This window comes from Antechinus flavipes, chromosome 1 (genome assembly GCF_016432865.1).
Source record: "Antechinus flavipes isolate AdamAnt ecotype Samford, QLD, Australia chromosome 1, AdamAnt_v2, whole genome shotgun sequence".
Taxonomy (NCBI): Eukaryota; Metazoa; Chordata; class Mammalia; order Dasyuromorphia; family Dasyuridae; genus Antechinus; species Antechinus flavipes.
This window is the reverse complement of record NC_067398.1, coordinates 53,323,164-53,349,558: the sequence shown is the minus strand read 5'-3', so window position 1 is coordinate 53,349,558 and position 26,395 is coordinate 53,323,164. Positions and strand designations below refer to the sequence as shown.

At 40.7% G+C, this 26,395-nt stretch overlaps 1 protein-coding gene across 1 annotated transcript in view; it reads left to right on the top strand.

The window, feature by feature from the left end:
- The window catches only part of FGD5 (FYVE, RhoGEF and PH domain containing 5), a 178,231-nt gene that overhangs the window by 112,243 nt on the left and 39,593 nt on the right, over nt 1-26,395 (top strand). Inside the window, exons 4-5 of the mRNA XM_051982882.1 lie at nt 2,402-2,460; nt 2,575-2,605. Coding sequence (XP_051838842.1) covers nt 2,402-2,460; nt 2,575-2,605 — 90 coding nt within the window. The remainder of the gene's footprint in view (nt 1-2,401; nt 2,461-2,574; nt 2,606-26,395) is intronic.

Genomic DNA, 26,395 nt, shown 5'->3' with positions numbered 1-26,395 from the left:
GAAGTATCCAGGGATGGTCTTGCCAAAGGATAAAAGCAGGGGTTTTATCCTCTAGGGGCAGTGGGTGAAATTTGCAGAAGTAGATTTAAATTTTATGTAAGGAAAAACTTCCTAATAGTTAAAAATGAATAGGGACATCATAAGAATTGGAACTTCATTGGAGTTCTTCAAACAAAAATCAGATGGCTACTTAGTAGAAAAGTAATTCTTTTTCCAGGACCATTTGGACTAACTGGCTACTGAGGTCCTTGCTACCTCTTAGAGGCTCTGACATTGTCATCTCTGATTTTGTTCTTAGGAGAACACATTATGAGGTTCCTTCAAGCATCTGGTCCCCTCCCCAACCCTGGTACATTTAATATAGGATTTAGTTTACAAAGATTTTATTTGTGTAGCAATCCAGGGGGAACCTATCTGTGGTACAAAGCAAGATCCAACCATAAAGTATATGCAGTTTAAAGTTCTAGAAAGACTTCCAGTCAGTAGCATATGACTGTTGAATTATATTAAATTTCAGTGAGAATGGAGGCAGGAAAGGGCTATTCTCAGAATCCAGAGAAGAAAGTTCCTTCCTTTTTAGTGGGCTTTTCAGGATGCTAAGATTTAGAGACAGAAGAGAGCTTAGAGATATTTATATCCAATCCCCTCGGGAAACCAAGGTCCAGAGAAAATACAGGATTTGTTCCCTAAAATGAAGGGGCTGATGCTGATGATGTTGCCACTTTCAGCTCCCTTGTTGGAAACAGAGAAAAGATTCAGGACTTGGGAGATGTCATGGAAACCAGAGACCTGTTCATGACAGAGGGTAAAGGTTTGGGAGCATCTAGAGGGCAGTGTGTCTAGGGCAGGATTACACAGTAAATGTCTGAGATTGGACAGACATTTACTATGTAACCCCTGCACTAACCACTTACCATCTGTTTACCTCAATTTCCTCATTTGTAAAATGGGGATAAAAATAGCTCCTATTTCTCAGAGTTGTGAGGATTAAATGAGATATTTATTGTAAAGTACTTAGCAAAGTGCCTGGCACATTGTAAATTGCCATATATAAATGTCAACTATTATTATTAATATTATTTTGCCAATTTACATGGCTGGAGAAAGAGACCTGAATTTGGAGTCAGGGGTTCTGGGTTCTGGTCCCACTAAATATGGGAACTTAGGCAAATTTCTTAACCCTTGTTGGCCTGGCTTTCACCATTTATAAAATGAAGGTATGGACTATAGACAAAGATTCATAGACCACAGCTGTTCATGGGGTTTTCTTGGCAAAGATTTTGGAAAGGTCTACAACTTCCTTCTCTACTGGATCTTTTTGGTCATACAATCAGAGGTTAAATCACTTGCCCAGAGTCACAGCCAGGAAATGTCTGAGGCTGGATTTGAACTCAAATCTCCCTGACTCTAAGCTCAGTGCTCTATCCATTAAGCCAGCAGATTCCTGGACTTTCCATTTATACTGTACAATTTTTTTTCCATCTCCTTTATGAGAATGGAAACTCTTCAAAGGCAAAGACCATGCAGTATTGGATAGATGTTTGTTGATGAACTCTAAAGTTCCTTCTAGCACTACATCTTTGCTTCTGCTATAATTTACTTTTGAACAGACCAATTCTCTTGTATTGTGTCCAGTCAGGAAACCACTTAAAAAAAATAATGGTCATTGAGAAGCTTGAATGAAACCCAGGGATGGTGAGACAGTGGGAGATTTTGAGCAAGTAAAGACTGATGGAATGAACTGGAGATGATTAGTCAAAAGAAAGCTTGATCACTGGGGCTTGGTACATGAAATCTCTTCACAGAGATGAAAGACCATAGAGAAATCTATACTGACTTATTCCACTTGGTCTCAGAGAATAAAAGTAGGAGCAATTAGAAGGTAGGATGGGGAAGGGGGAAGAACCAGCTTTCAGTTCAATGTAAAGAAAATTCCTAACGATTAGAGCAATCCCAGTGTAAAAAGGGCTGCCCAGGAAAGTAATGGATTTCTCCTCACTGGAGGATTTCAAGAAAAGGTTGGTGACCACTTGACAAGTAGTCAAGGACATCCTTGAAAGGATCCTCGATCAGGTACCATTGGCAGTTGATGGACATCGAGATCTCCAGATCTGAGATTCTGTGAATTCCCAATGATAACCTTCCTCAAGGGATATTGAGCAAAGTTTGTCCTTTCCAACAAAGAAGAATATGCTAGTCTCAATTATGATTGTCATTCATTTTAGAAAGAGTACTCTGAATTTGGGTTGATAATCCTTTGGGAGGATTTATCCAGCTGAAAGCATGTCAGTCTGCTTCAGTATCCTGTAGACATGTGAACTCAGTACTTACATCCCCCATCCCACCTGCCATTACTCATTAACATCAGCTCTTTCTGCTTGTCCTGTTTTTCCTCCAACAGAAGGAAGGACAATCCCGAGCTTATGTCATCGCTCAGGAGCTGCTGTCTTCGGAGAAAGTGTGAGTGTCCCAGTGGCCAACTGGCCTTGAACTTGTAAATAAAACATCACCTCAGCCTCAGTCCAGCCCTGGCTGACTGGATGGGAATTAATGTGACTCTCTCTCCTTCCACAGATACGGGCAGGTGCTGCAACACTTAATGCTGGTGAGTAAATCACTTTGATTGCCCAAACCTAATTGCCCTTTTACTAGACTGTATTATAAGAAGTAGAGAAGAGGTAAGGAGACAAAGGTGAATTCTATTAATACAGGGGTAATGGTGACCAAATGTTCACTGAGGCATTTCAGGAAATCCTGTCTTCTGATAAACTTAGGTTTTATTAGGGAGCAAAGTAACTTGGAACTCTTCATAGCAGGAAAAAGTTTTCTTAGTTTTGAGCCTTGTCAGCAGGATTCTTGTGAGGATCAAATGAGATAATATTTGTAATTTGCAAACCTATGCTATGTAAATTTTATTATATTATTATCATTATCATTACTCACAACTGAAGAGAGAATATAGTTAAATACTAATGGGCCCATTCTCCATGTGAGCTAGGTCATATATAATGGCCTTGGTGCCAGCCATACCAAATTCTTGGAATAAATGCCCCTCTACCTCCTTTACTTCCTTTAAGATTAAAGTCAAGCACCACTTCATTTGCAAATCCTTTCTTGATTCTCCCAAGAGAACTAATTTTTATTTATTTTGTTTTTATTCTGTATGTAATAATATAGACACTAAAAGTTTCATATATATGTTTTAGGTATCTGTATCTATATGTAGCTACAGAGGTATATATACACATACATATACTGCACACATATAGAGAGAGAGAAAAGGAGACGGAAACAGAGAGACAGAAACACGGAGACAGACAGACAGACTTGCCTTCCTTAATCAAGCTAAGTTTTTTGAAAGCAGGGGCTGTTTTCTGTTTCTCTATCTCTCTAGTGCCCATCACAATGCCTGGCACACAATGGGCACTTAACAAAATGTTTATCAATTAATGATTGATAGATTTATCACATTAGATTAACCATGAAATCACAGGATTTGGGAGGAATCTTCTCGAGAGTTATCTGGTCCCTCCTGCATTTTACTGCTGAGAAAACTAAAATTCATAGAGCAACGGTTTTTAACCTCTGCTCTATGGTCCATGACCATGGTTTTTCTTATATATTTTGAGAACAATTTCAATATACTTGGGTGTCCTTCAGATCCCATGGGTTTTGCTTTAAGCACTTAAAAAGCTTATTCTGAGGAGTCTGTAGTCTTCGGCAAATTGCCAAGAAGGTCCAGGATACAGAAGAGGTTAAGGGTTCCTACCATTTCTCAGTTACACAGATAACAAATCACAGAACCAGGATGAAAACCAAAATCTTTTGACTCTCAATTCAGTCCCTATCACAGAGTTGGGAGTGTGAACTTTGGAAAAAATGTCAGTGGCCAAACATGGTATAGGAGGAAACCCACTCCCCAGCGTTGCCCAATAAATCCACAGGAGGAACCTCCCAGGAAACTCAATTAGAATGTTGACTGCAGAAACAAAGTAGAGCTGGCCCAGGGTGCCAGAGCAGAGCCTGAGCACATCTGTTAACTTGATAGTGAAGGAGGTGCCAAGGGCTGGAGCAGGAGTTCTCAGAAGAGGGTCTGCCAGGGGTCACAGTCATAAGATAACAAGTTCATATTTCTGTTTCTGGCTTGAGTTAACAATTCAATAAGAATCGAGGAATCCTTAGCAAACAACTAGTCCCTCTACCTTTAACAAATAAAGAAGTTAAGCTGTTGAAATTTGTACCAGAGAATTCAAATAATAGAAAACAATAATTAAAACAATTAGCATTTGTAAAGCACTTTAAAGTTTGCACAGTGCTTTACATGTGCTATCACATACAGAGCAATAACCCTGAGAGGTAGAGCTGTTATTATACATGTTTTATAGATGAGGAAACTGAGGCTGAAAAATTGTGATTTGCTTGAGATCACAGAGCTGAAAAGTGAAGGACAGAACTCAAAGCCAGGTCTGCTGGCTCCAAATATCCTTCCAAGACATCCTACCTTAGCTCAGGCTAATATGTGTTAATGGTCATCTGCCTTTTAAACCAAAGGGAAAGCTATCTGGGAGAGCTTTGGCTGCACCCTAGTGGTGCATCAATTGGCCAATCAAAAAGAATGTATTTAGTGGATTTGTCCAAGGTAGTTTCAAAGCAGACTCCTAAGATGGTTCATATAGGGATTTGTTGGGGCAACTGGAGAAGGGAAGATTTGGCAAACACAGGAGAGATGAGCTCATGTTTTTGAAGGGTCTTGGACAGGAGAGGATAAGAGGAATGGATAGAAGTTGTAAAGAGACAAAGCTAGGCTTACTATCAGGAAATGTTGCCTAACAATCCAAAAGTGGCATGGGCTAACTCAGAAGAGAGGGAGTTCTCCCTTCCTAGAACTCTTCAAGCAGGGACCAGATGTGATCCTTGTTATGATTATGGAAGGCCACCTGTTGTGCCCAGCCCCTATGCCCCCATCCTGAGGATCCCGGGATTCACCTGGGCAGGTATTTGAGACTCCATAATCCTGTTGTGGTCTGAGAATCTCTGAGTCCACCCAGGCCTATGCTTGGTACCAAGAGTAACCCAAAAAAAGAATATAATCCATTCTTCGAGCAAGAGATTCACTTTCTGGACAAAGAGATAAGACCCGAAAGCAAGAATGGAGCTTCCAAGGACAATTAAGGGACAAGTAGTGTGGTATTGACTGCAGCGTTCAAAAAAGCAAGCTCTGCCTATGGCTTGTGCAGTATCCCGAACAGACTTCACAGACTCTGAATTTGATCAATTTATTTATTTATTCATTCATTCATTTATTTACTATCTTGATTATTGTATTTTTTCCCCTGAGGCAATTGGGGGTAAGTGACTTGCCCAGGGTCACACAGCTAGGAAGTATTAAGTGTCTGAGACCAGATTTGAACTTAGATCCCCCTGACTTCAGGGCTGACTTCAGGTGACTGTGCCACCTAACTGCCTCTTGATCATTATAACTTGATTCAATGTAAGTGGGCTCCTTTTAATCCTATGCATTTTATTTTATGCATTTAAAAATATGGTCCTGACAAGGGATCCAGAGGCTTCCTGGGATTGATTGTCATAGGAGTCTAGGATACACATACACACACAAATATAAGAACCTTTATATAGAGTTAATTACAGAATTTCCAGCTTAAAAGTCCAAGCCACATCTGAAAAGAATCCCCATTATAATATACCTAACAAGTAGTCACTCCTCTGAAAAACCTTCCTTAGAGAGGAACTTCTCTATCCTCATCTACCCACAGAGGAAGCCGTTCCACTCTTGCAATACTCTAATTGTTAGAAAGTTTCTCCTGACATCAAACCTCAATTTCTTGGTAATTTTCAACAAGTGCTCCTAGTTTATCCCTCTGAACCTAAGCATAATCCTTTCTCTGACAGTGTGTCAAATACTTGAAGACAGCTGCCTTTCATGTTTCCCTTTCCTCTACATCTCTTCGAAGCTCAATATTTCCAGTTCCTTCAGTCTTAATTCATGGCTCAAGAACCTTCATCGCCCTGATTGCTCAGCTTCTCAAAATGTGGCAGCCAGAACGGGTCCTGGTTCAGAGATGTGTTCCAGCCAGGGCAGAGCAGGATGAGGCTTCCCCCCCGGTCACTACTGGAAACTCTGCCTCCCTAAATGAAGCCCAGGATCCCAAGACCTTTTTTTGGCTGCCATTTTATTCTTCCAACACTGCTGTGTTGACTTACCCTGAACTTTGAATTCTTTGAAGGCATTGTCCAGTCTTAGTATAATGTGCTTCATAACACCTAGCACAGAACTAGGCACACAGACATATTTGCTAATAGAAACACTGATGCCCAAAAACTCAAAGTCATAGATTCACAGATTTACAACTGGAATGGATTTTGGAAGCCGATGAGTCCATTCCTTCATTTTCTAGAAGAGGAAACTAAAGCTGAATCAGGATCGCACAACTGGTCATTGTCTGAAGCAGGATTGGAACTCGGCTCCTCCTAACTCCTAATCTAGCACTCTGCACTTACCATCTTTGACAATCGACCATCTTTGAAGCATCTCTTCCATCTGCCTCCTTCTCTCTCTTCCCACTGCACTTCCTCAAATCTTCTTGTTTTTGTTGTTGTTCCTGACCCCATTTGGGGTTTTCTTGGCTAAGATTCAGGACTGGTTTGCCATTTCTTTGTCCAGCTCATTTTATAGCTAAGGAAACTGGAGCAGTTAAAGTGACTTGCCCAAGATCACACAGCTAGTGTCTTTTTTAAAAAAAATTTTTATTGAAGCTTTTTATTTTCAAAACACATCCAAGGATAATTTTGATCGTTGCAAAACTTTGTGTTCCAGGTTCCCCCCTTCTCACTACCTCCTCCCCTAGATGGCAAGTAATCCAATATTTGTTAAACATGGTAAATATATATATATATATGTAAATCCAATCTAGACATACGTATTTATACAATTATCTTGCTACACAAGAAGAATCAGATCAAAAAGAAAAAAATGAAAAAGAAAACAAAATGCAAGCAAACAACAACAACAAAAAATGAAAATTCTGTGTTGTGATCCACACTTAGTTCCCACAGTCCTCTTTCTAGATATAAATGGCTCTCCTCATCACAAGATTATTGGAACTGGCCTGAATCGTCCCATTGTTGAGAAGAGCCACATCTATCAGTATTGATCATCATATATACAGCTAGTATCTTAAGAGTGAATTTGAACTCAGGTTTTCCTGACTCCAAGCCTAGCTTTCTGTGCCACCTTAGCAGCCCTCTTTTTGCCTGGACTGTTCTAATAGCCTCCTAACTAGTTTTACTGCCTCCAGTTAACCTCCTCTTCAATCTTTCACATTTTATTAGATTGTAAGTTCCTTGGGACTGTCTTTTACATCTTTTAGTGTCCCCAGTGCTTGGCACAATGCCTCATACACAGTAGGCACTTAATAATTGTTTATGGACTGACTGATGTTGTTGTCTGAGTAATCTTCCTAATATACCATAATGATGACATCACTCCTCTTATCCTGCCCTTAACATTCAAGACCTTCCCCACTCAGGATGTGGCCTATATCTCTTGTAATTCCCCTTCAAATATCCTTTGTTTCTGCCAAATTGGACTACTCAATACCACCTCTCACATCTTGCCTCTTTCATAGATATGCTATCACTCATACTTAGAATAGCCTCCTCTTCCTTCACTTCCCTCTCTGTTTGAAGCCACTTTATTCAAAGCTTAATCCCACATCTGTCTCCTTGAAGCCTTCCCTAATATCCTTCTCCATCCCCTAGATGAAAAAGACATCTCCCTGTCAAATTCCTCATAGCATTTCCCCTGGCTCCCCTTTGACCCTATTACATTCTACCTAATGCTGTAATTAGCTGGGTGCTTGTAGTATCCACCTTCTTTCTTCCCTTTTAGTCTATAACTTCCTTAAAGGAAGGATGATGCCATTTTTTCATGTTTTTATTCCTAGTTCCTTGAGAGGTACCACAAGGCAAAAAGAACCTAAGTCAGAAAGACCTGGATTTAAATCTTTCCTCTTATACTTACTGGCTCTGTACCTCAGGGCAGGACATTTAATCTCTCAGTGCCCCTAAAATCTAAATTATAGAACAGTCACTAGTCTCCACTGGTGGGGGCTAACTCACCAGAAATTCTCTAAAACAATGAAATCCATCCTCTTCCAAAAGAAAATTACCCAGTATGGTGTTTTGTACACAGTAGGTATTTACTGAACTGAATAATAGTTGTTCAATAAGTTCTCATTGAATTGAATCAAGTTAAATTGAACTGTATTAAATTGAATTGTATTGTGGCTCCAGTCAGCAACTTTACCTTGGGATAATTCTAAAATTTGAGAAGTCAGTATTCATAATAACAATCATCAGAAATGAAATTATGGGTTCACTCAAGAAGGGGATTACTCAGTGAGGAAAAAAGACCGTGGCTGATGATGGCCAAAGGTCCTGAGTCTGTTCTTTAGAAAAAGAGTCTAGCATGAAGTATTGGACAGGGAAGCTGGCAGAGTAGCAAGTCCACAGGCAACTTGCAGCTTCCTCCTGGAAGATTTGTTTAAGAATGCTGGGAAATGTCATTCTCTCTTTCCCTCTCACCAACCTACCCACCTCCCTTTGCTTCTGAGCTGGCAGCTGAATCCAGAGGCCAGGTCTTTTGTTCTACAAGTTTGTTAAAAGGGTTTTTTAATTTAGAAACATCCATATGTGTTTGCATAGCTTCCTTCTTCTTGGAATGACTCTGAAACCACTGGAAATTTATAATAATACCTTAAAAAATAAAAAAAAAGACATTCTTTCTATCAGTCTCTCCATTTCATAAATGTGTATAAAATCCACAACTCATAATAAGCTAGTTATGGGAAATTTTCTATCAAATATATTAAATGCTATTGGTGTACTTTCATGCTTAGGAAGAAAAAGGAAGGGATCTCCTGAAGAGACCCCCCTGTTCATAGTCCTTCTGAAAAAGGAGACACTTCAATAACAAGGATAAGGGAAATGCCTGAATTTCAGCTTAGACTACTGACATTAAGGGATAAACTCTTTTTTCCCCTCTGTCTCTGCCTCTCTCTATGTGTGTGTATGTGTGTGTGTGAGTGTCTCTGTCTCTCTGTTTCTCTCTGTCTCTATCTCTCTGTGTCTCTGTCCCTCGCGCTGTCTCATTCTTTTTCTCTCTCTCTTGTGTCTGTCTTACTCTGTCTCTCTCTCTGTCTCTGCCTCTGTCTCTGTCTCTCTTTCTCTCTCTCTCTCTCCTTCTCTACTCCTCTTTTCTTCCCTCTCCCCACTCCATTTCTTTGCCTCTCTATTTCTCCTCTCTCTCTCTATCTCTCTTCTCTCTTTCTGTCTGTCTCTCCATTTCACAAAGAAGAAATTATTCTAATTCTGATGGCAGTTAAAAAAAATCATTTCTTGGCTGTATGTGAGAGTCAGCCCTAAGGTGGCCATCCGATGTGTAGGCACTATGTGCCAAAAATGGAATCCCCTGGAGTGCTACATGACCAGACATGAACTGGAGAGGCTGATGCATATATAACTGAAACAGAACAGTTGTGAATTGTCCTGCTAAATGATTAATCAATCATTCAGTAACTACTGAGCACCTCCTTGTGTGAAGGCCTGTGCTAAGCACAAAGGAAGATAAAAATGCTTTTCAAAGAAGAATCTATATTCGAAGAAGAATATATTATATATATATATACTTATGTATTATAGATAAGGAAAAAGGAGTCCAGAGATTATGTAATTTGTCCAGTGTTCGATAAGCAATAAGTAGCATGTATGTCTATGTGCTCATATTAAATGTATATACATATCTCCAATCTCATTTGATCTTTATAACAATGCTGTGGGTTAGATGCTATTTTTATTCTCACTGGGTACTTGGTCTAAAGAGTGATGAAATCCTGCACCTATAGGAGGTATGGATTTCTGAGATGGTTTCATCTTGCAGAATGAGGAGTTTCTGGAGTTGAGGAAAACATCTAGGTAGAAAATGATGATTTGAGAAATGGAAGGAGAAAAAAATTAGGAGATTTATCCAAAGTCACCTAGTAAGTATCTAAAGCAGGATTCAAGCTCTCTTTCTGATTCTAAATCAAGTACTTTGTTCACTATGCCAAGTAACTAAATCAAATTCAGCTACACGGAGGGCTAGGCATCTCAGGTGGGCCAGAGAAAGAAATGACATGTCAAATTTCAGAGATTCCTTGAGAAAAAGGGTGTTTTGTTCTTGCTCTAGTATCCCCAGCACCCAACACAATGCTCGGTAAACAGTAGGCACTCACTAAATGCTTGTTGCACTGATTTGAATGTACTTAGAGGTCAGAGAGACCTGGACTCCAGAGTTGGGTTGTGGCAGGTCAGTTTGGATGGGTAGATTGGACTATATTGTGGAGGACCTTGAGTAAGGAGTTCCCATTTTCTCCTATCATTAGTAATTCAAAGGGCTTTTCTCTCCAGCCTGCTCCCTGGATTAGGAGAATTGCTCAGTGGGGAGTTGGGGGCTTCCCACTGATCACCTTGCTCAGAGTCCTTCGTTTGAGTGACTTAAGGCACCAATCTCCAGAATTCATTACCCTGGAAATCGCACATCAGGAAGCTTGCACAGATGACTTGGCTTTACCAGTTTGGCCAGAACCAAGTTGTCCCAGCCTCCCATGCAAAGCCCCCTTCTTATTCTCAATCCGTCCAATCCACTCTCTCGCCTTAGAAATATGCAATAAAAATGTGCATCAGGGCTTCTGAAACTTTTCCTATTTGCAACCTGTTTTCATCCAAGAAATTTTTTCATGATACCAGATATATAGGTATACAAAATAGGGATAAAACCCAAACATTTTAATAATAAATCATCATTTTGCCACCCCTACATTCAGCTATGAGACCCATAATCACCCACAGTCTAAGAAGCTGGGATACATGTGATTGAATGGGAAGATCCTAAACTTTCTGCAGGTAGGATATCTTGTCTTTCTAGAAGGGAGAAACAAGAATACCTTAAAGATCTTCTCAGACGACTTCTACTTAGTCTAAGCCCCTCATTTAGGGAGGAGAGAATGGTATCCCAAAAAGTGGAAGTTACTCAGGGAAAGTCACACAGATCATAAGTCACACAGACACAGAGTCTGGCTTTGAACCTGATCTTCAAATCCATACAGGGAGGTACCACTCTGCCCATAATAGCCAAATTCAGGAATAGATGTAGGGGAAGTCACAAGCCTTGATGTGACATGGGTTTGAAGGATAACAAAATACATTTCTTATTCAAAAAACTCTCCCCTGCCAGCTGTCTAAAGCTTCCCACCTTAATCATTCCTTTCAGTGAAGGCACTAAAGGTGTCATACAAAAGCAATTATGCTACTTGGGACAGATAGTCCATGATGGGCTAAAGCCTTCTGGAAAGGCAGTCCATCCTAGAATTCAATCACCTGTCAGAGTGCTGGGGGGATGGGAAACAGAATGGAAAGAAAGAATAGGATATATCTGGAAGAGACAAATTGAACTGTTTGATGGAGTGTTGGGCTATAGTTAAGACCTGAGTTCAAATTCTGTCTCTGATGCCTTCTTCCTTTGTGACCATCTATAACTTTTTAATAACTTTCCTTTTTGTTTTGTTTGTTTTTATATCTTTCAGTTTTAGTTTGCTCATTTGTAAAATGAGGAACTCGCTGTAGATCTGGAGATGTAAGGAACCTCAAAGGTCCCCTAGTCCAACCCTTATTTTATAGATGAGGAAACTGAGACTGAATAAGGTTCACACATGATCACTCTCTAAGTTCCCTTAAACTTGGAGTTAAATCAAGAGGAAGATCTGAGTTCAGATCCTGCCTCAGATACTTCCTAAGTCATTTAACTTCTCTCAGTCTCAGTTTCTTCATCTGTAAAATAGAAATAATAACAGCACTGATATCACTGGGTATTGTGAGGATCAAATGAGATGATGATACAAATCGTAAATGAATGTTTCATATTCTCATTCTTCTTATTATTATCATTAAATCTACATTTCTCCGATACTATGTGGATGGAATATCATGCAGTGAGGGGAGCCTGAGTAGTCATGGGCATCTGGCTTTACCAGAGTGGGATCTAGAAATGTATATGGAGAAACCTGGAAAAGCTTCTAGCTTTGCAATTTTACCCAAGACTGGACCTACTAATGATAGCTTCTCTCTCTCTCTCTCTCTCTCTCTCTCTCTCTCTCTCTCTCTCTCTCTCTCTCTCTCTCTCTCTCTCTCTCTCTCTCTCTCTTTCTTTCTCTCTCTTTATCTTTCTCTCTCTCTCTCTTTTTCTCTTTCTGTCTCTTTCTCTACACACACACACAGCTTTATTCTTAAAGCATTTTACAAGAAAGATTTGGAGTAGCATGGGGGGAGATAGGTGAAGGGGAGGTGGAGAAAGAAAAGGAGAAAAAGAAGGAGAAGAGGGAGGAAGGGGAAAAAGAAGAGAAGAGGAAAAGGAGGAAGAGGAGGAAAGAGAGGAGGAGAGGAAAAGAGGGAGGAAGAGGAGGGAGAGGAGGAAAGGAGGAAAAAGAGGAAGAGGAGTGGATGGAAGAAGAGGAGGAGAAGAGAGGGTTGGAAAAAAAGAAACAAAGCCAGGTTTAAAAAACTGCAGGGAGAAAGGAAAGCTTTGAGTGGAAGCATTTGTTTATCATTGCGCAGGAGTTTGGTTTGGCTGTGGAAGTGGTGCTAATGCGATTTAAAGGGATGTGAGACTTGGAAGGCCTTTGTTATTAGTGCATTCTAAGATGCTGATGGATTTACACATCAGTTTATCTCAATTGGTGTGTAATCTTCATTCTCCGGCACATTCTTCCCTTCCTCCTCCAGCCAGTCGGCTGGGGTGCTGAGAAACAGATCCCAATACCTCCCAGTCCCCGAAAGATAAAATCAGTCCATCAACAAGTAATTACAGGAGGACCTCCGTGTGCCCAGGCTCAGCCCGGATGCTCCATGCAGGGGAGAGGAATGGGGAGAAGAGAAGAAGGGAGGGATCCTAGAAAAAGAGTACACACAGTAGCCAGAGGAGCACAGGAGAATAATAATGATTCACAATAATCATTCATATTCCATAATGCAGTAAGATTTCAGAGAGCTTTCTTCCCCAGGACTCTGAAAAGGAGTGCATGTATTTCTTGTCTGTATTTTATAGAAAAGTGATGTGGGGATCAAAGGCATTAAGTGACTTATCAAGTGTCACACAGTAAGTGTCAGATGCAGGATTTGAACCCCAGGGAGCTCATGTGCCAGGAGTGTGCTGATAAATATTTAACAACACAGCTGGTTTTAAAAAAAAATTAAACTTTTTGGTTTAGTCTGAATTATTAACATTTTCTTCACTGCTTTCTTAAGTCTAGACAATCAATAAAGCAATATGCCAATCCCTGATGTGTAGTTTTCGAGGAGTAAATTCTCAGGCTGAAAATTGAACAACCAGCTCTCTTGAGCCTATCTGAGCTAGCTCAGACACATCTCTGTTACTTAGAGTGGAGCAATGAGAAAAGTGATGTGGGAAGAAAATGGGTCCATCAGGGCTATGAAGGCTGGTGTGCAGAGAGAGAAGCCCAAGGAGAAGGAAACCACAGAATGATAGAGATAGACCGGCAGGGGTAAAGCTTCTCAGAAAGCATCTAGTCCAAGCTTTTCATTTTACAGACAAAGAAATTAATGTTAAATGAATGGTTGGATAGATGAGCATCCAATAAAAAGCATTTACTATGTGCCAAGTACACACATAAATGAGTTCAGCTACAAGATATATAGAAAGGCCCAGGAGTCTAAAGGGCTGATGGCAAGGTACAAGGAACCTTAGGGTATATCAGCAGGTGAGAAGTAGGTGACCAGCAGTCTGGAGGGCAGAGTAGTGGGGCTGATGGCAAGACCTTGAAAACTTTAGGAACCGGTGAGAGAAAGAGCAGATGGTAATGCCTAATGGTCTTCCATCTTTCTTGAAGGTCTGTTCCTCAAAGCAATATGAGTAAACACATCCTTCTTCCTACTCTACAACCCCTGTGTGACTGTAAGGCAAATACAATCATATAGGGAGTAATTAGATGAGCTAGGATTTGAACCCGGGTCCTCCGGCTTCAAAACTGACAAATTTTCCACAACACCAGATGGTCTCTAGATCCAAGGAACACCTGCTAATTCTCAAAGTTAGGATCGCTGCCAAACAGATGCCTTGCCTTTTCCGAGATAGAATTCAACCATCCTGGCCTAGGAGCTTGTGGAGGTGGGGAGAGGGACCTGAATTGGGTATCATTTGGCATTCACCACAAAAGCCAGTCTGGTCCACAAAGTCCCTCAGAGTGCTGGGTTTTTGCCAACCCTGGGCTACAGCTCCTTTCTCAGAAGGTCATAATTGGTACAGTTTTTGCTGTGTGACCATGAAGGGAGTGCTTGAACCATCCTTGTAAAATGAGAAAAATACAGATGACCATTCATTTGGAACATTTTAAAGGGGCTTCTAATTCGAGTGTTGTTTAGGCTTGGAGAAACTGTGGTCACTTTTTAGGACACTTGGGAGGAAAGAAAGATCATGCTTACCCCAGCCCTTCCTTTGTGGAAGGAGAAGTTTTAGCTCTATGTCCATGTTTCCTGCATCAGTGAACAGTCTGTAAAGCATGGACTTCCTCCCACATTCCTGGGTCCCATCCTTGATTTCAAAGGTGTTGTAAATGACTAGAGCTTCTAAGAGTACTCAACTCAGTTCAACAAATAATACAGGGAGTTGGGTTTAGGGCAGTTAGGTAGTGCAGTGGAGAGTGTGATAAACCTGGATTCAGGAAAACTCATCTTTCTGAGTTCAAATCTGGCCCCAGACACTCACTAGCTGTATGACTCTAAGCAAGTCACGTAACTGTTTGCCTCAGTTTCCTCACTTGTAAAATGAGCTAAAGAAGGAAATGGCAAACCACTCTAGTATCTCTGCCAAAAAACTCTAGATGGGGTGGAATGATTGGACAATAACAAATTGGGAACGGAGGTAAAAAGACTGGACTGTTGTTATTTCAGAAAAAAACAAATTTGAACTAAATGGTAAAGAGGATTTATTTTTGGCACCTCCCATCTTCCTTTATAGATCCCTCTTCTCCCCACGTAATTACCATGTACCCAATTCTCATAAAACCTTGTTCTTTCTATCATAATTCCTCTATGAAAATATCAGCTGGTAAATTAAAGGCTTAAGTTGTGACCCCTCTCAGGTACATTTGTATTTCCTTAGGGGACTGGGGATCAGGGGGTTATTGGAAGGAGTATATTATATTCGAAGGAATTAATCTTTAATGATGGAATTTAAGGTACTTTGATATGGTGACAGGAAATATGCATTTATTTAGTGCTTAGTGTGTTCTGAATACTATGTCAAATTCTTTACAAATTTTTTTCATTTGAACTTCACAAAACCCTGAGAGGTAGTTGTTATTATTTTCCACATTTTAAAGTTGAGGAAACGGAGGCAGACAGAAATAAGTGATTTGCCCAGGACCGTACCGCTAACACCTGTATGAGCAGTGTTGCTCCTGGATTGACTAGATGTAATAGAGTAATCCTGAAGGAAATCGCAGGTGAAAATTAAAGGTGAGAGGTTGCCAACAAGATCAGCTCCATTTCTCTCAACCTGTATTATCTGTGCTCTTATCTGTTTCAGAAAGACACTGGTGGGGTTAACGTGACCTTGAGCACATGCCAGGGAGTGACACCATGTGCCTACCATTGTGTTAGATGCCAAATGGGATACTGAGCAAGGCAGGCTACCTGCCTTCTGTGAGCATAAATTCTAGCTGAGGAGATGAGGCATCAGCCCATGAAATATTAGATAACAATACAGGAGGTACTGCAAGCCAACATCCACAACTCTAGTGCATACATGAATAAAAAAGCATTGACTTGGCTCCAGATCAGAGACAGAGACTGAACTCGGGAGGTAGGATAGAGCCCTATGAGTTAAGGTCATCTGGGAAGGTGGCTTGGACCTTGAAGGATGAGTACAATTTGCGATAAGGATAAAAATCAAGAAGGAGCTTTTAAGGAGTGAGAGCTGAAGGAATAGGTCATAGGTTCATAGACTTAGACCTGAAAGGGACCTCAAAGATCATTAAATCCCATCTTCTCATTGAACAGAGAAGATACTGAGATCCAAGCTGGTTAACTTGCCCAGATCCAAAATGGTCAACTTACCCAGAGTCATTCAGCTAATAAAATGTCCAATTCGGTATTTGGACCTAGTTCTTCCTGCTCTGAAGCTCCACCAATCTATTTCACTAGACCAAAGTGCCTTTAAAAGTGTTGCAGATTAGGAGTAAACTGGTCTATCTGGAGTTCTAGGGAAGGGTGAGAAATAAAGTGGGACAGTTGGGTTAGGCAGGGCCTGATTGGAGAGGGACTTGGGTGCCAATTTATGGAGTCTGGACTTGATTCTCCAATCCCTGCCTTCTCCTTCTCTGACTTATCTTATCTTTCCAGAGTATTGAAAAAGTTATTTTTAAAGTTCTATGTTTTGTTTTGTTTTTTCTCCCAAAGTTCTTCTCTATAACAAGACTGGGAGTGAGAGGGCAGCCCCTCCCTGGCCAGCTCAGGGGAAGGTCCCTTTCTCCAGCCAAGGCCCAGAAGGGTTTGGAGTTTTCCCTAATTGAGGCCATCTCAAGTTCATCCTAATGGATTCCGTCTGGTCTTTTCCTAGGATGCCATTAATGGACTGATTAATGACCAAGATGATGACATTTTTGTCCACCCACTCTCTTCTGAGAGGAAAGAATAGAAACATTGTGCTAGCATGTAGAACCATATCAATTAAAAGTTTGAAGAAAAGGGAGGAGGGCCTGGTGGAGGAGAACCAATGCAGGAAATATCTGAGCCCAGAGTAGGGTGTGAAAGGCAGCTTGAAGCTAGCCTGGGTCATTGGGGCTGGTGAGGTAGGGAAGAGATGAGAAGACCCGATTTAGTGCTAGGAAAGACTCTGACAACACCCTCATCTTAGAGATTAAGAAACTGAGGCACAGAGAAAATAGGCACTTGCTTATGGTCAGTCAGAGGCAGGGTTCCATCCAATATTCTCTCCATCACATTATTCAGAGAAGTAATGAGGATAAGGATAGTCCTGCCTAATGAGGGTTATTGGGGACAGCTTCCTGCGTGAGGTGTCATACTAGGTATTAGAAGATGATTAAAATCAATCAGCATTTCATTAGCACCTACTATGTGTCAAGCACAGAGCTAGGTAATACAAATATGAAGAATGAAATGATCCCGAAGATGCTCTAGGATGCTGAGCATGCATTAACCTCCAGGAATAAGACTATAAACCCAGCCTAGTTTCACCCCAAAACTAGGGGAGAAAAGGGCCCTTGAATATGATATGTCTTACCATCCATGGCCTATGTTCTAACAGGTGGACTTCTCATGTGAAATGGATTATATGCTCCTTGAAGGCTCCCTTCTTAGCATAGAGTCTGGCAAATATTAGGTACTTAATAAATGTTATTTATTGACTAAGTGGATTTGTCTAAAAGATCTGATTATCTAGATTTCTCCCTAGTACTTGGTTCTTGAACCTTCTGTAGCAATGAGAGAAATTCAGGGGGGAAAACGTACAATTACAACAAAACGACAAGCCTATGGCCAGATTAAGTTCCTCATTTCACTGGTAGAGCCATGGTCAGTAATCTCCAGTAGTCTCTCCTGTGCACATGGTCTGCCTTTAACCGGCAGCCTACCCCCTGACCTAACATAGAAAGAATATTGAATTTAAGTCAGAGGACCTGAATTCAAATCCAGGATTGTTAGTTATTATTCTGTGACCCTGGTTGTATCACTGAACCTTTCCAGGTATGGACTAGATGACTTGAGAAGTCCTTTCTATATGTGTCAATCTCTAGTCTAAGGTCCCTTCCAGCTCTGTAGTTCTATACGTTAACATCCCTTCCAGCTTTAACAAAGGTGTCTTCCAGCTTTGACATTTTATGATCTTATGACCCCTTTAATTAAGGACCTAGGATAAATAGATTCTTTTTATTATGCCCCAAAAAAGAGCTATACACTATATAAAAACTCATTAACTTGATGAATTTTTTCCAGAAACAAACATTTTATTGGAAAGAATCTGGAATCCATTAATCAGTGGATACTTAACTGAGCATTTACAATCATTCATTCATTCAATGACCATTAAGTGCTACTGTGGACTAGGAGCTTGAGGAGATAAAAAGATATCTTTTACAGGGGGTTTCTGTACAGGAAAATAGGGTGAGGGAGGAGCCAAGGTGACATGTAATGACCCTTCCAAGATAATCCACTGTGTCCTAGATGATGTGTGACTATAGAGAAATAAAAGAGAAGGTGTCTACCCTCAAAGTCGGGGGTCAAAATGATACAACCAAAAACAGAGCAGAGAACTTGTGGCTGTGAGAGCTGCAGCAACAGGTAAAGGCGTCCACCTGAGCTCTGGCCCAGGACGTAGGTCAGGGAGTTTGGCTGGAACTGAACTAAAATTAGGAAGAGATTAAGCTGCAGAAGGAATATAAACCTAACTAGGAAGGGTATTGAATGCCATGCCAAGGGTTCCAAATTTGACCACACCAGGCATTAGAAAGTCTTTCCTGGATCCTGGTCTGGTCTGATCCCTCAGGAGGAGGTGACTCAAGGTCCCGAACTGTTCCCCCATCCCAGCTGATGACTTGAAGTGTGCTAGGGGGGACCAGAATTCCCAGCAAGAACCCTTCCTCCATCAGGTGTGATGGATGAACTTCTCAGGGCTCTTGACTCCTGGCTGCCTTGTGATTTGTGAAAACCATTGTTATGGTGATTACTATTATGCTTCAGTTTTTTGAAATTAATCAAGAAGATAACAGTTCTCCAGACCATTGGGATTAAGTCAATTCGGTAGGAATTAATTACAAGCAAGAAACAAGCTTACAGAGCAATTCATAATGAAGTTCCCTGGGGTGTAGAAAAAATAATGGTCTGTCTCTCTTCCTTCCTCAGATCATAGATTTAGAATTGAAAGCTCTGGAAGATTTAGGGGTCCTCTATTCCAACCTCCTCATCTTAAGGATGAGAAACTAAGGTCCAGAAAGGGAGGCGAGGGATTTGCCTACAGCTATACAAACAATAAATCCCAGTCAGAATTTCAACAGAGGTCTTCACCAGAATTCCCAATCTATCACATTCTTCTTACCTATCTTCTCTTCTCTCTTTCTCTCTCCTTCCCCTCCTGAATTTCTTATTTCCTCTTATCTTATCCTAAGAATTGAAAAAATATTTAGAGGTCATATAACTCATCTTTCTTTCCCCAAAAAAATCTCCTCTAGGACATCCCTGATCCATCCTCTGCTTGGACCACTGCCAATGATCCGAGATTCACTATCTCCAAAGGCATAGCACATCACTGATGGCCGACTTTGCCTCTTTGGTCCTAATTCCACCCCACAAAACCAGACAAAATAAGTCTACTCCTCCTTCTCACTTCTAAGCTCCTCCAACAGAATGCAAACTTCCTGAAGGCAGGGATCGGTTCACTTCTGCCTCTGTATCCCCAGCACTGCGCTTGGCACATGGGAGATGCTTAATCAATGCTTATTTATTTAAGATACTCTAATTCAGGAATTCAATCCAAGAAACATTTCTTGAGTTTCTACTAAGTGCAAAATGACCGTGAGAGCCCACATTAACAGAAGGCGGCTGTAAGTATAGATGGGGAAGGTATCTTAAAGCCCACCTAACCCTCCCCAGCATTCTGCAGATGAAGGAAAGATCTTGTCCAAGGTGACATTGGTAATAAGCAACAGACCCATGTATTTTCTGATGCTGGATTCAGTGTTCTGGGCCATAAGTAAGGTCTCTTCCTGATCTGTGTCCTTGATTTTATGAACCCAATGCTGATACTCTACCCACTGAGCCACACTTCCGCCAGGGTCAGGAATTGCCACTTGATATGAGGAAAGAGCAGGTGTATTCTGAATGGCTCTGAAGGGAAGAACAAGAACCAAAGTGAGTAAGGCTGATGGACTTTGGCTTCAGATAAAAAAAAATCAAATGTAATTGTTCTTCAATAGAATGTTCCTCCTAAATAGGTGGCACGACCCCTCTCATTGGAAATGGAAAATGGAAGCTTAGATGGCTACCTGTCAAGGATGCCCTAGAGGAAATTCTTGCATTAGAACCCTGGTTACAATAAAATAATGATAATTATGCTTTTGTGATTCCCCTCATGAGGTAATTGTGAAGAGTACTTTATACACCTATAGGAAGAAGAGTTATCATTTGCATTTTCATTTTTAATGAGCAAAGAAGAAATCTGGGCCACTTCCAGATACCAGGTTGGGCATATTCTCTTGGAAGAGGCAATAGGGCCAAGTGTCCAGGAGCTGGGGCTCCTGCCCCAATGGGACAGGTGATGGCACATGGCCCAATGCCCTCCAGGGAAGCAAGCTAAGAGTTGGGAAACTTGTTCAAAAGGAAGTTGGGGGCCTATTTTCAGTGATTCTTATTAGACAAGTCTCTAAGAAGGAAATGAAGAGATCTGCCAATTGGCAACATCTTATGTTGTGACAGAGAAAGGAAACTGCCCCCAGGCAGCTGGCAAAGGAGCCTGGGTTTGAAAAAGGAAGGATGGTCCACAGTTGGGGCCCTGACATCTTTTGCTACTTTCCTTGTGATTGGTGTGTGTGTGTGTGTGTGTGTGTGTGTGTGTGTGTGAAAGAGAGAGAAAGAAGAAAGAAAGAAAGAAAAAGAGAAAGAAAGAAAGAGAGAAAAAGAAAGTAAGAAAAAAGAAAGAAAGGAGAGAGGAAGAAAGAAAGGAGGGAGGGAGGAGGAAAAGAAAGAAAGAATAAGAGAATAGATTTCATCATATAAACATTTATATAGTGCCTACTATGTACCAGCCACTATGCTAAGCATTTGACAATTATTATCTCATTTGATTCTCATAACAATCCTGAAAGGTAGATGTAATAATTATTCTCACTTTATACATGAAGAAATTGAGGTAAACAGAGATTAAATAACTTCCCCAGGGTCATAGAGCTAGTAAGTGACTAAGGTTGAATTTGAACTCAGGTGTTCCTGAGTCAAATTCCAGTTCCCTATCCATTGTACCCACCCAGCTACCTATGATATTAATTTATTCAAGATCTATCACCAGAAAGACTACTTGGGGTTGATTTGGATTGGTAGAACTGTTTATTTAATTTTAAAAATTAAATAGCTTTTTAAAAATGTAATGTTGAACCACAGCACAACAAATTAAACTTGCTTAGTAACTATTTACATTTAAATTAGAAAAGAAAGGATAATTATTTATATTATAATGATACTTATAATAACAGTAATAATAGCTAATATTCATATAGCACCTACTATGTGCCCAACACTGTACTAAGTGCTTTGTAAATATTATCTCATTGGATCTTCACAGCAACACTTCAAAGTAGATACTGTTCTGCTATTATCCCCATTTTACACTCGAGGAAACTGAGACAGATCTTAAACACTAAGATGTTTCTGAGACTGAATTTGAACTAAGGTTTTCCTGATTCCAGGCCCAGTGCATTATCCCCTGGACCACGCAGCCTCTGAAATTGATTTCAATGCATAAAATGTAGCAACTTCTCAGCCTCTCCCAGTCTCCTTCAAGATTCCTTTACCCATTCATTCTCATTCATTTTTCCTTTAACATGATGAAAGTTAATGGGTATTCTTCTCTTGTTCTGCTTTTCCTCACTTCGCATTACTTCATACAGGTCTTTCCAGATATCTCTGTATTCCTTAAACCTATTGACCATAATTGTATCATAGCATTCCCTTAGACTCATGTGCCACAATTTATTTAACCATTCCCATACTTTGGGAAGTTAAATTACTTCCAGCTTTTTGTAATTACAAATAATGTTTTGACCATCCTTTGTATATATAGTTCTTTTTTTTCTGAACACTTTCTGTTGTGTATTCCATATTATGGAAAACTTCTATTTCACACTGCCCCATTTCACTCCTGAAAGATTCCATATGTTTGCAGTTCTATCACTAATGGATACCTGTTTCTGCCCAACCTCATCCACTTTAAGTTTTGGGTTTTTAAAAATTTCTTTCCTTTTTTTTTTTGCCAATCAGATGGACCCGTGATGGAACTTCAGAATTGTTTTTAATATCCATCTCTTCAATTATGAACATCTTTTCAAGTCATCAACAATTTGTTTCTCCTCTTTTGAAAAGTGTCTGTACATATCCTCTGACAATTTATCCATAACTCACTCATTTTATCTGGGATGGAGAGCCAGTACCTCATCCCACTTTTTTCACCCATTCCCCCCCCCCTCCATCCCCTCCCTGCCTTCCTTTAGAGAACCTCATCCCAACAAGGGAAGGTCAGACAGGGACAGAATTGTCTGTTTTCAAAGCAGGAAACGTTGTAACCTCCACATCTGCTTGTCCCTTGCATGACATCATCTGCTTTCATTTCAAATGCTGCAGGAGACTTCGTCTTTGTCTCTTTCTCTTCCTCTCTTTTTCCTACTCCCCCCCTTTTTTCTGATCTAAATGACCTCTAAAATCCCTTCCAGCTCTAAAATACAATGATCTTCTCTTCAGTTCTCTCTCTCTCTCTCTCTCTTTCTCTCTCTCCACCCTTCCCTTCCTCCCTCTCTCCTTCTCTCTCTTCCTTTCTTTCTTTCTTTCTCTCTCTCTGTCTCCGCCCTTCCCTTCCTCCCTCTCTCTTTCTCTCTCTCTCTCTCTCTCTCTTTCTCTCTCTGTCTCCGCCCTTCCCTTCCTCCCTCTCTCTTTCTCTCTCTCTCTCTTCCTCTCTTTCTTTCTCTCTCTCTGTCTCTACCCTTCCCTTCCTCCCTCCCTTTCCTTTTCCTCCCTTCCAACCTCTCTCCTTCTCTCTCTCTTCTTCCCCTCTCTCTCTCTTTCTCCCCGCCCCCCCAGCTTTTGCCCCCTCTCTCTGTCTTCATGAAAGGTATGGGTGGGAAAGCCCAGGACATATATGGAGAATGAGTGATAATCCAGTTTGGAAAGAAACAGAGCAATGCCTTGAAAATGCTGTAGGAACTTAACTCATGTTTGTTGTATTGGATTGTGTCAAAGAAAAGTAGGGGATAAGTGAGAGAGAACTTGAGAACTTGAGAGCCAGAAAGAAGTTTGGACTTTATCGGTAAGCAGTGGTGAGCCACTGAAGCGTTTTGAGCAGAAGAATTCTTTTTCTTTTATGTTCTACTTTAGAACAATGACTCCATGTGGAGGATGGATGGGAGAGAGAGAAATGAGAAGGCATGAAATCATTCAGGAAGCTCCTGGGCTAAACCAAGGAGGGCCTGAACTGGGGTAGCATGTATGGAAGTGGAAAGAAGGAAGTTTATTCTAGGTTCAGTAGTTGTTATCATGCAATTGGAAAACCAAAGGGTCTGTCCTCACGTCAACAAAATGCTGGTAGTAAGACAGGGACCCTGGGGTCTTGCTTTCCTTAAAATGATGGTTTTCTTGACTGGGCTGATCCTAGAATAGAAAAGAAGTCTCAAAGACTTCTGTGTTCAGAAATATTTTCTCCTGAGGCTTGATCCTTCCTAAAATTCCTTTATAGGACTTATAGCTGAAAGAAAACTTAAAGGTCATCTAGCCAAATCCCCTCATCTAACAGATGAGGAAACTGAGGTCCAGAAAATTCAAGTGATTCATATTGCTTGAGGCTGAGCCAAGACCAAATTAGGCTTTGGGATTTAGGGATGGGGTCTGAGATGAACTTCCTTTGCCTTTTTCCTTCCTCTACACTATCCACTCTCCTTTCCCACCCCCACTCCCCCAAAAAATAACCTGCGAATCTCCAGCCCTGCCTAAGAAGAGCTTAAACTGAGGGGATGTTTCTCTAGCCTAATTTGTCTGAGCTCGGGGCCTTCTGCCAACCAGCTAAGTGTGAGAATCTCCCTGGAGGCCTGGGGCAGGCAGGGTTGCTTGGGTCTGGCCCCTCTTGCTCGGAGGTTGGGGGTGGGAGGGAGGAAATCAAGGAAGGCCCCAGGCTCACAAAGTAGCTTTTGGAAAGAGAACACTCAAACAGAACACAGTGGCACTTGTAGGATTTTCCACTTCCTTCCCTGGCTGTCAGGAGCTGGTGACCTTTCCCCACTGGGTCCCTGGCCAATCTGGAGGGTGTCCTCCATTCTTCCCCTGAAATCAGGGTTAAATGCTTGGCCTCCAGAGACCTTAGTCCAAACAATCCTCAAGAACACTGAAGGGCTCAGTGGATGGCCACAGGCCTCTGTGTATTCTAGCCAATGTTTTGTTTTTTATTAGCAATGACCCCTTCTCATCAGCAGCATGGTCCCCATTTTACAGATGGGGACCACGAGGCACAGAAAGGAGAAGAATCCTGCCTGAGTTTGCAAAGAAAGTCAGAGAAATATTAATTTCTAGTAAATGCCCTTTTTAAAATTCTTATTTCAGCTTTTTAATGTCGTAATCTCATTCCATCACTTAGCTTATTAGTTACCCCTCCAGCTTTCTGTCAGCCGCACATAGAATGAAGGGACTTTCTATAGATTCATCTAAGTCATTCACATTGTTCCTCTGGTACCCCCTCACATATGGGATCCCCCCAGAAAAGCTTCCCAAGAGTCAGGATACCCCTGACCCCCGTATCCATGCCAAACCATAGTCCCGGAGTGCCCCACTTATGTGTTTGCTTTTCCTAGTCATCCAGAGAATGAAATTAGTTCAAAGCAAAGGCATTTAATGAAATCATAATAAGAAAAGTAGCAATTCTCGCACCTCCTCCCCTGTAACCATAGGGCACACCCTCTCATAAATTTATCCACCATCAGCGGGAAGAGTAGACAAATATGAGGTGCTGCTGGCGACACACATATAGACAACACATGTGGCCTCGGCACCGAAGGGTGACGGATACTGGCAGGACTTCCAGGAGCTTCTGGGCCTCCTCTCCTGTCCCGCAATGGGCTTCAGGCCTCTGCTCCTTCCCAGCTCTCTTTGCTAGGTTTTCTCAGTGTTCCACTTCATTAGCGTCAGTGGCCATTTGCTGCTGAGGGGATACCCCAGGTCTATTAAAGATCAACTTCTCTGTTTTGTTTTTGTTTTTGTTTTTTATTTTGTGGGGGGGGGGTGGATGTTTTGTTTTGTTTTAAATTATTAAAGCTAAGTTTTAACTCCTTTAGGGAGACAGACCATACTTCATAGGATGCATTTTGAAGAGTGGGTTTATTTATTGTGAAATTTGGGATCAATATCAGGTTAAAAGATTTTATTTGGGAAAGACTATATTGCCCAAAGTCATTTAGCTTAATGTGTGTTGTATATTATATACATATGATATATGAAAATAATAAGGCTTGCTATTATGCCATACAGTCTCTTTCATACTTTAAAAGGAATGTAATGTATAAATATCTTTTATTTTTACATCACCTATATTTCTCAACATATTCCTTCCCCTCCTTCTGCAGAGGGGATCCCTTGTAACAAGGGGTTACAAGATTGACAAAGAAATCCCTTGTAACAAAGAATTTAAAAGAGTGGAAAAGAGTTCAGCAAAACACACACACAAAAGTCTGAAAGTATATGCATTTGCACACCTATAGCTGCCTACTTCTGCAGTGAAGTAGTAGGGCAGAGGAGGAGGTAGAATTTGTTTCATATCTCTTATTTTGGGGTTATAATTTCATGGCATTCAAGTTCTATTGTTATTATTTTTTTCCATTTCCATTATTGAAATCATTATGTATTGTTTTCCTGGTTCTACTAACTTCACTTGAGTGGATACTCATATACATTTTCTCATATTTCTCATATTGATCATATTTAATGTTTTTACAGCATTATACTATTTGATATATTCATTGGCTATTCACCAATCAATGGGAATCTACTTTGTTTCCAATTCTTTGCTCCTTTAAAAAGTGTTACTATAAAATATTTTTGTACAGGGGATATTTCTTTTTTTTTCATGTTATTGTTGAGTCTGTTTGTCATCTGAGTGAGATCTCTGGGTCAAAGGGAAGGGACATTCCTAATGACTTTCCAGAATGGTTAAACTAATTTGTATCTCCATCAATGGCACATTGGTGTTTCCCGTCTTCCAGTTTTGAATCATCTTTGCCAATTTGCTATAAATATAAGTTAAAACTTTATAGTTATCATGATTTGCATTTCTCTTATTATTAGTGATTTGGAGTAATTTTCATATGGTTTTATAGTTTGCAATTCTTTTGAGAACTATGTATCATATATCCATTCACTGTTTGTCCAGTGAGTTCTGATCTACCTTACCCCTATGGGAAAGAAAGGACATTCATCCAAATAGCTATAACAGGAAAAATTCAGGTGCAGAAAATTTAAGTGATTTAAAGTCATCCAGCAGAATACATCCTCAAACGTATTCTCCTGA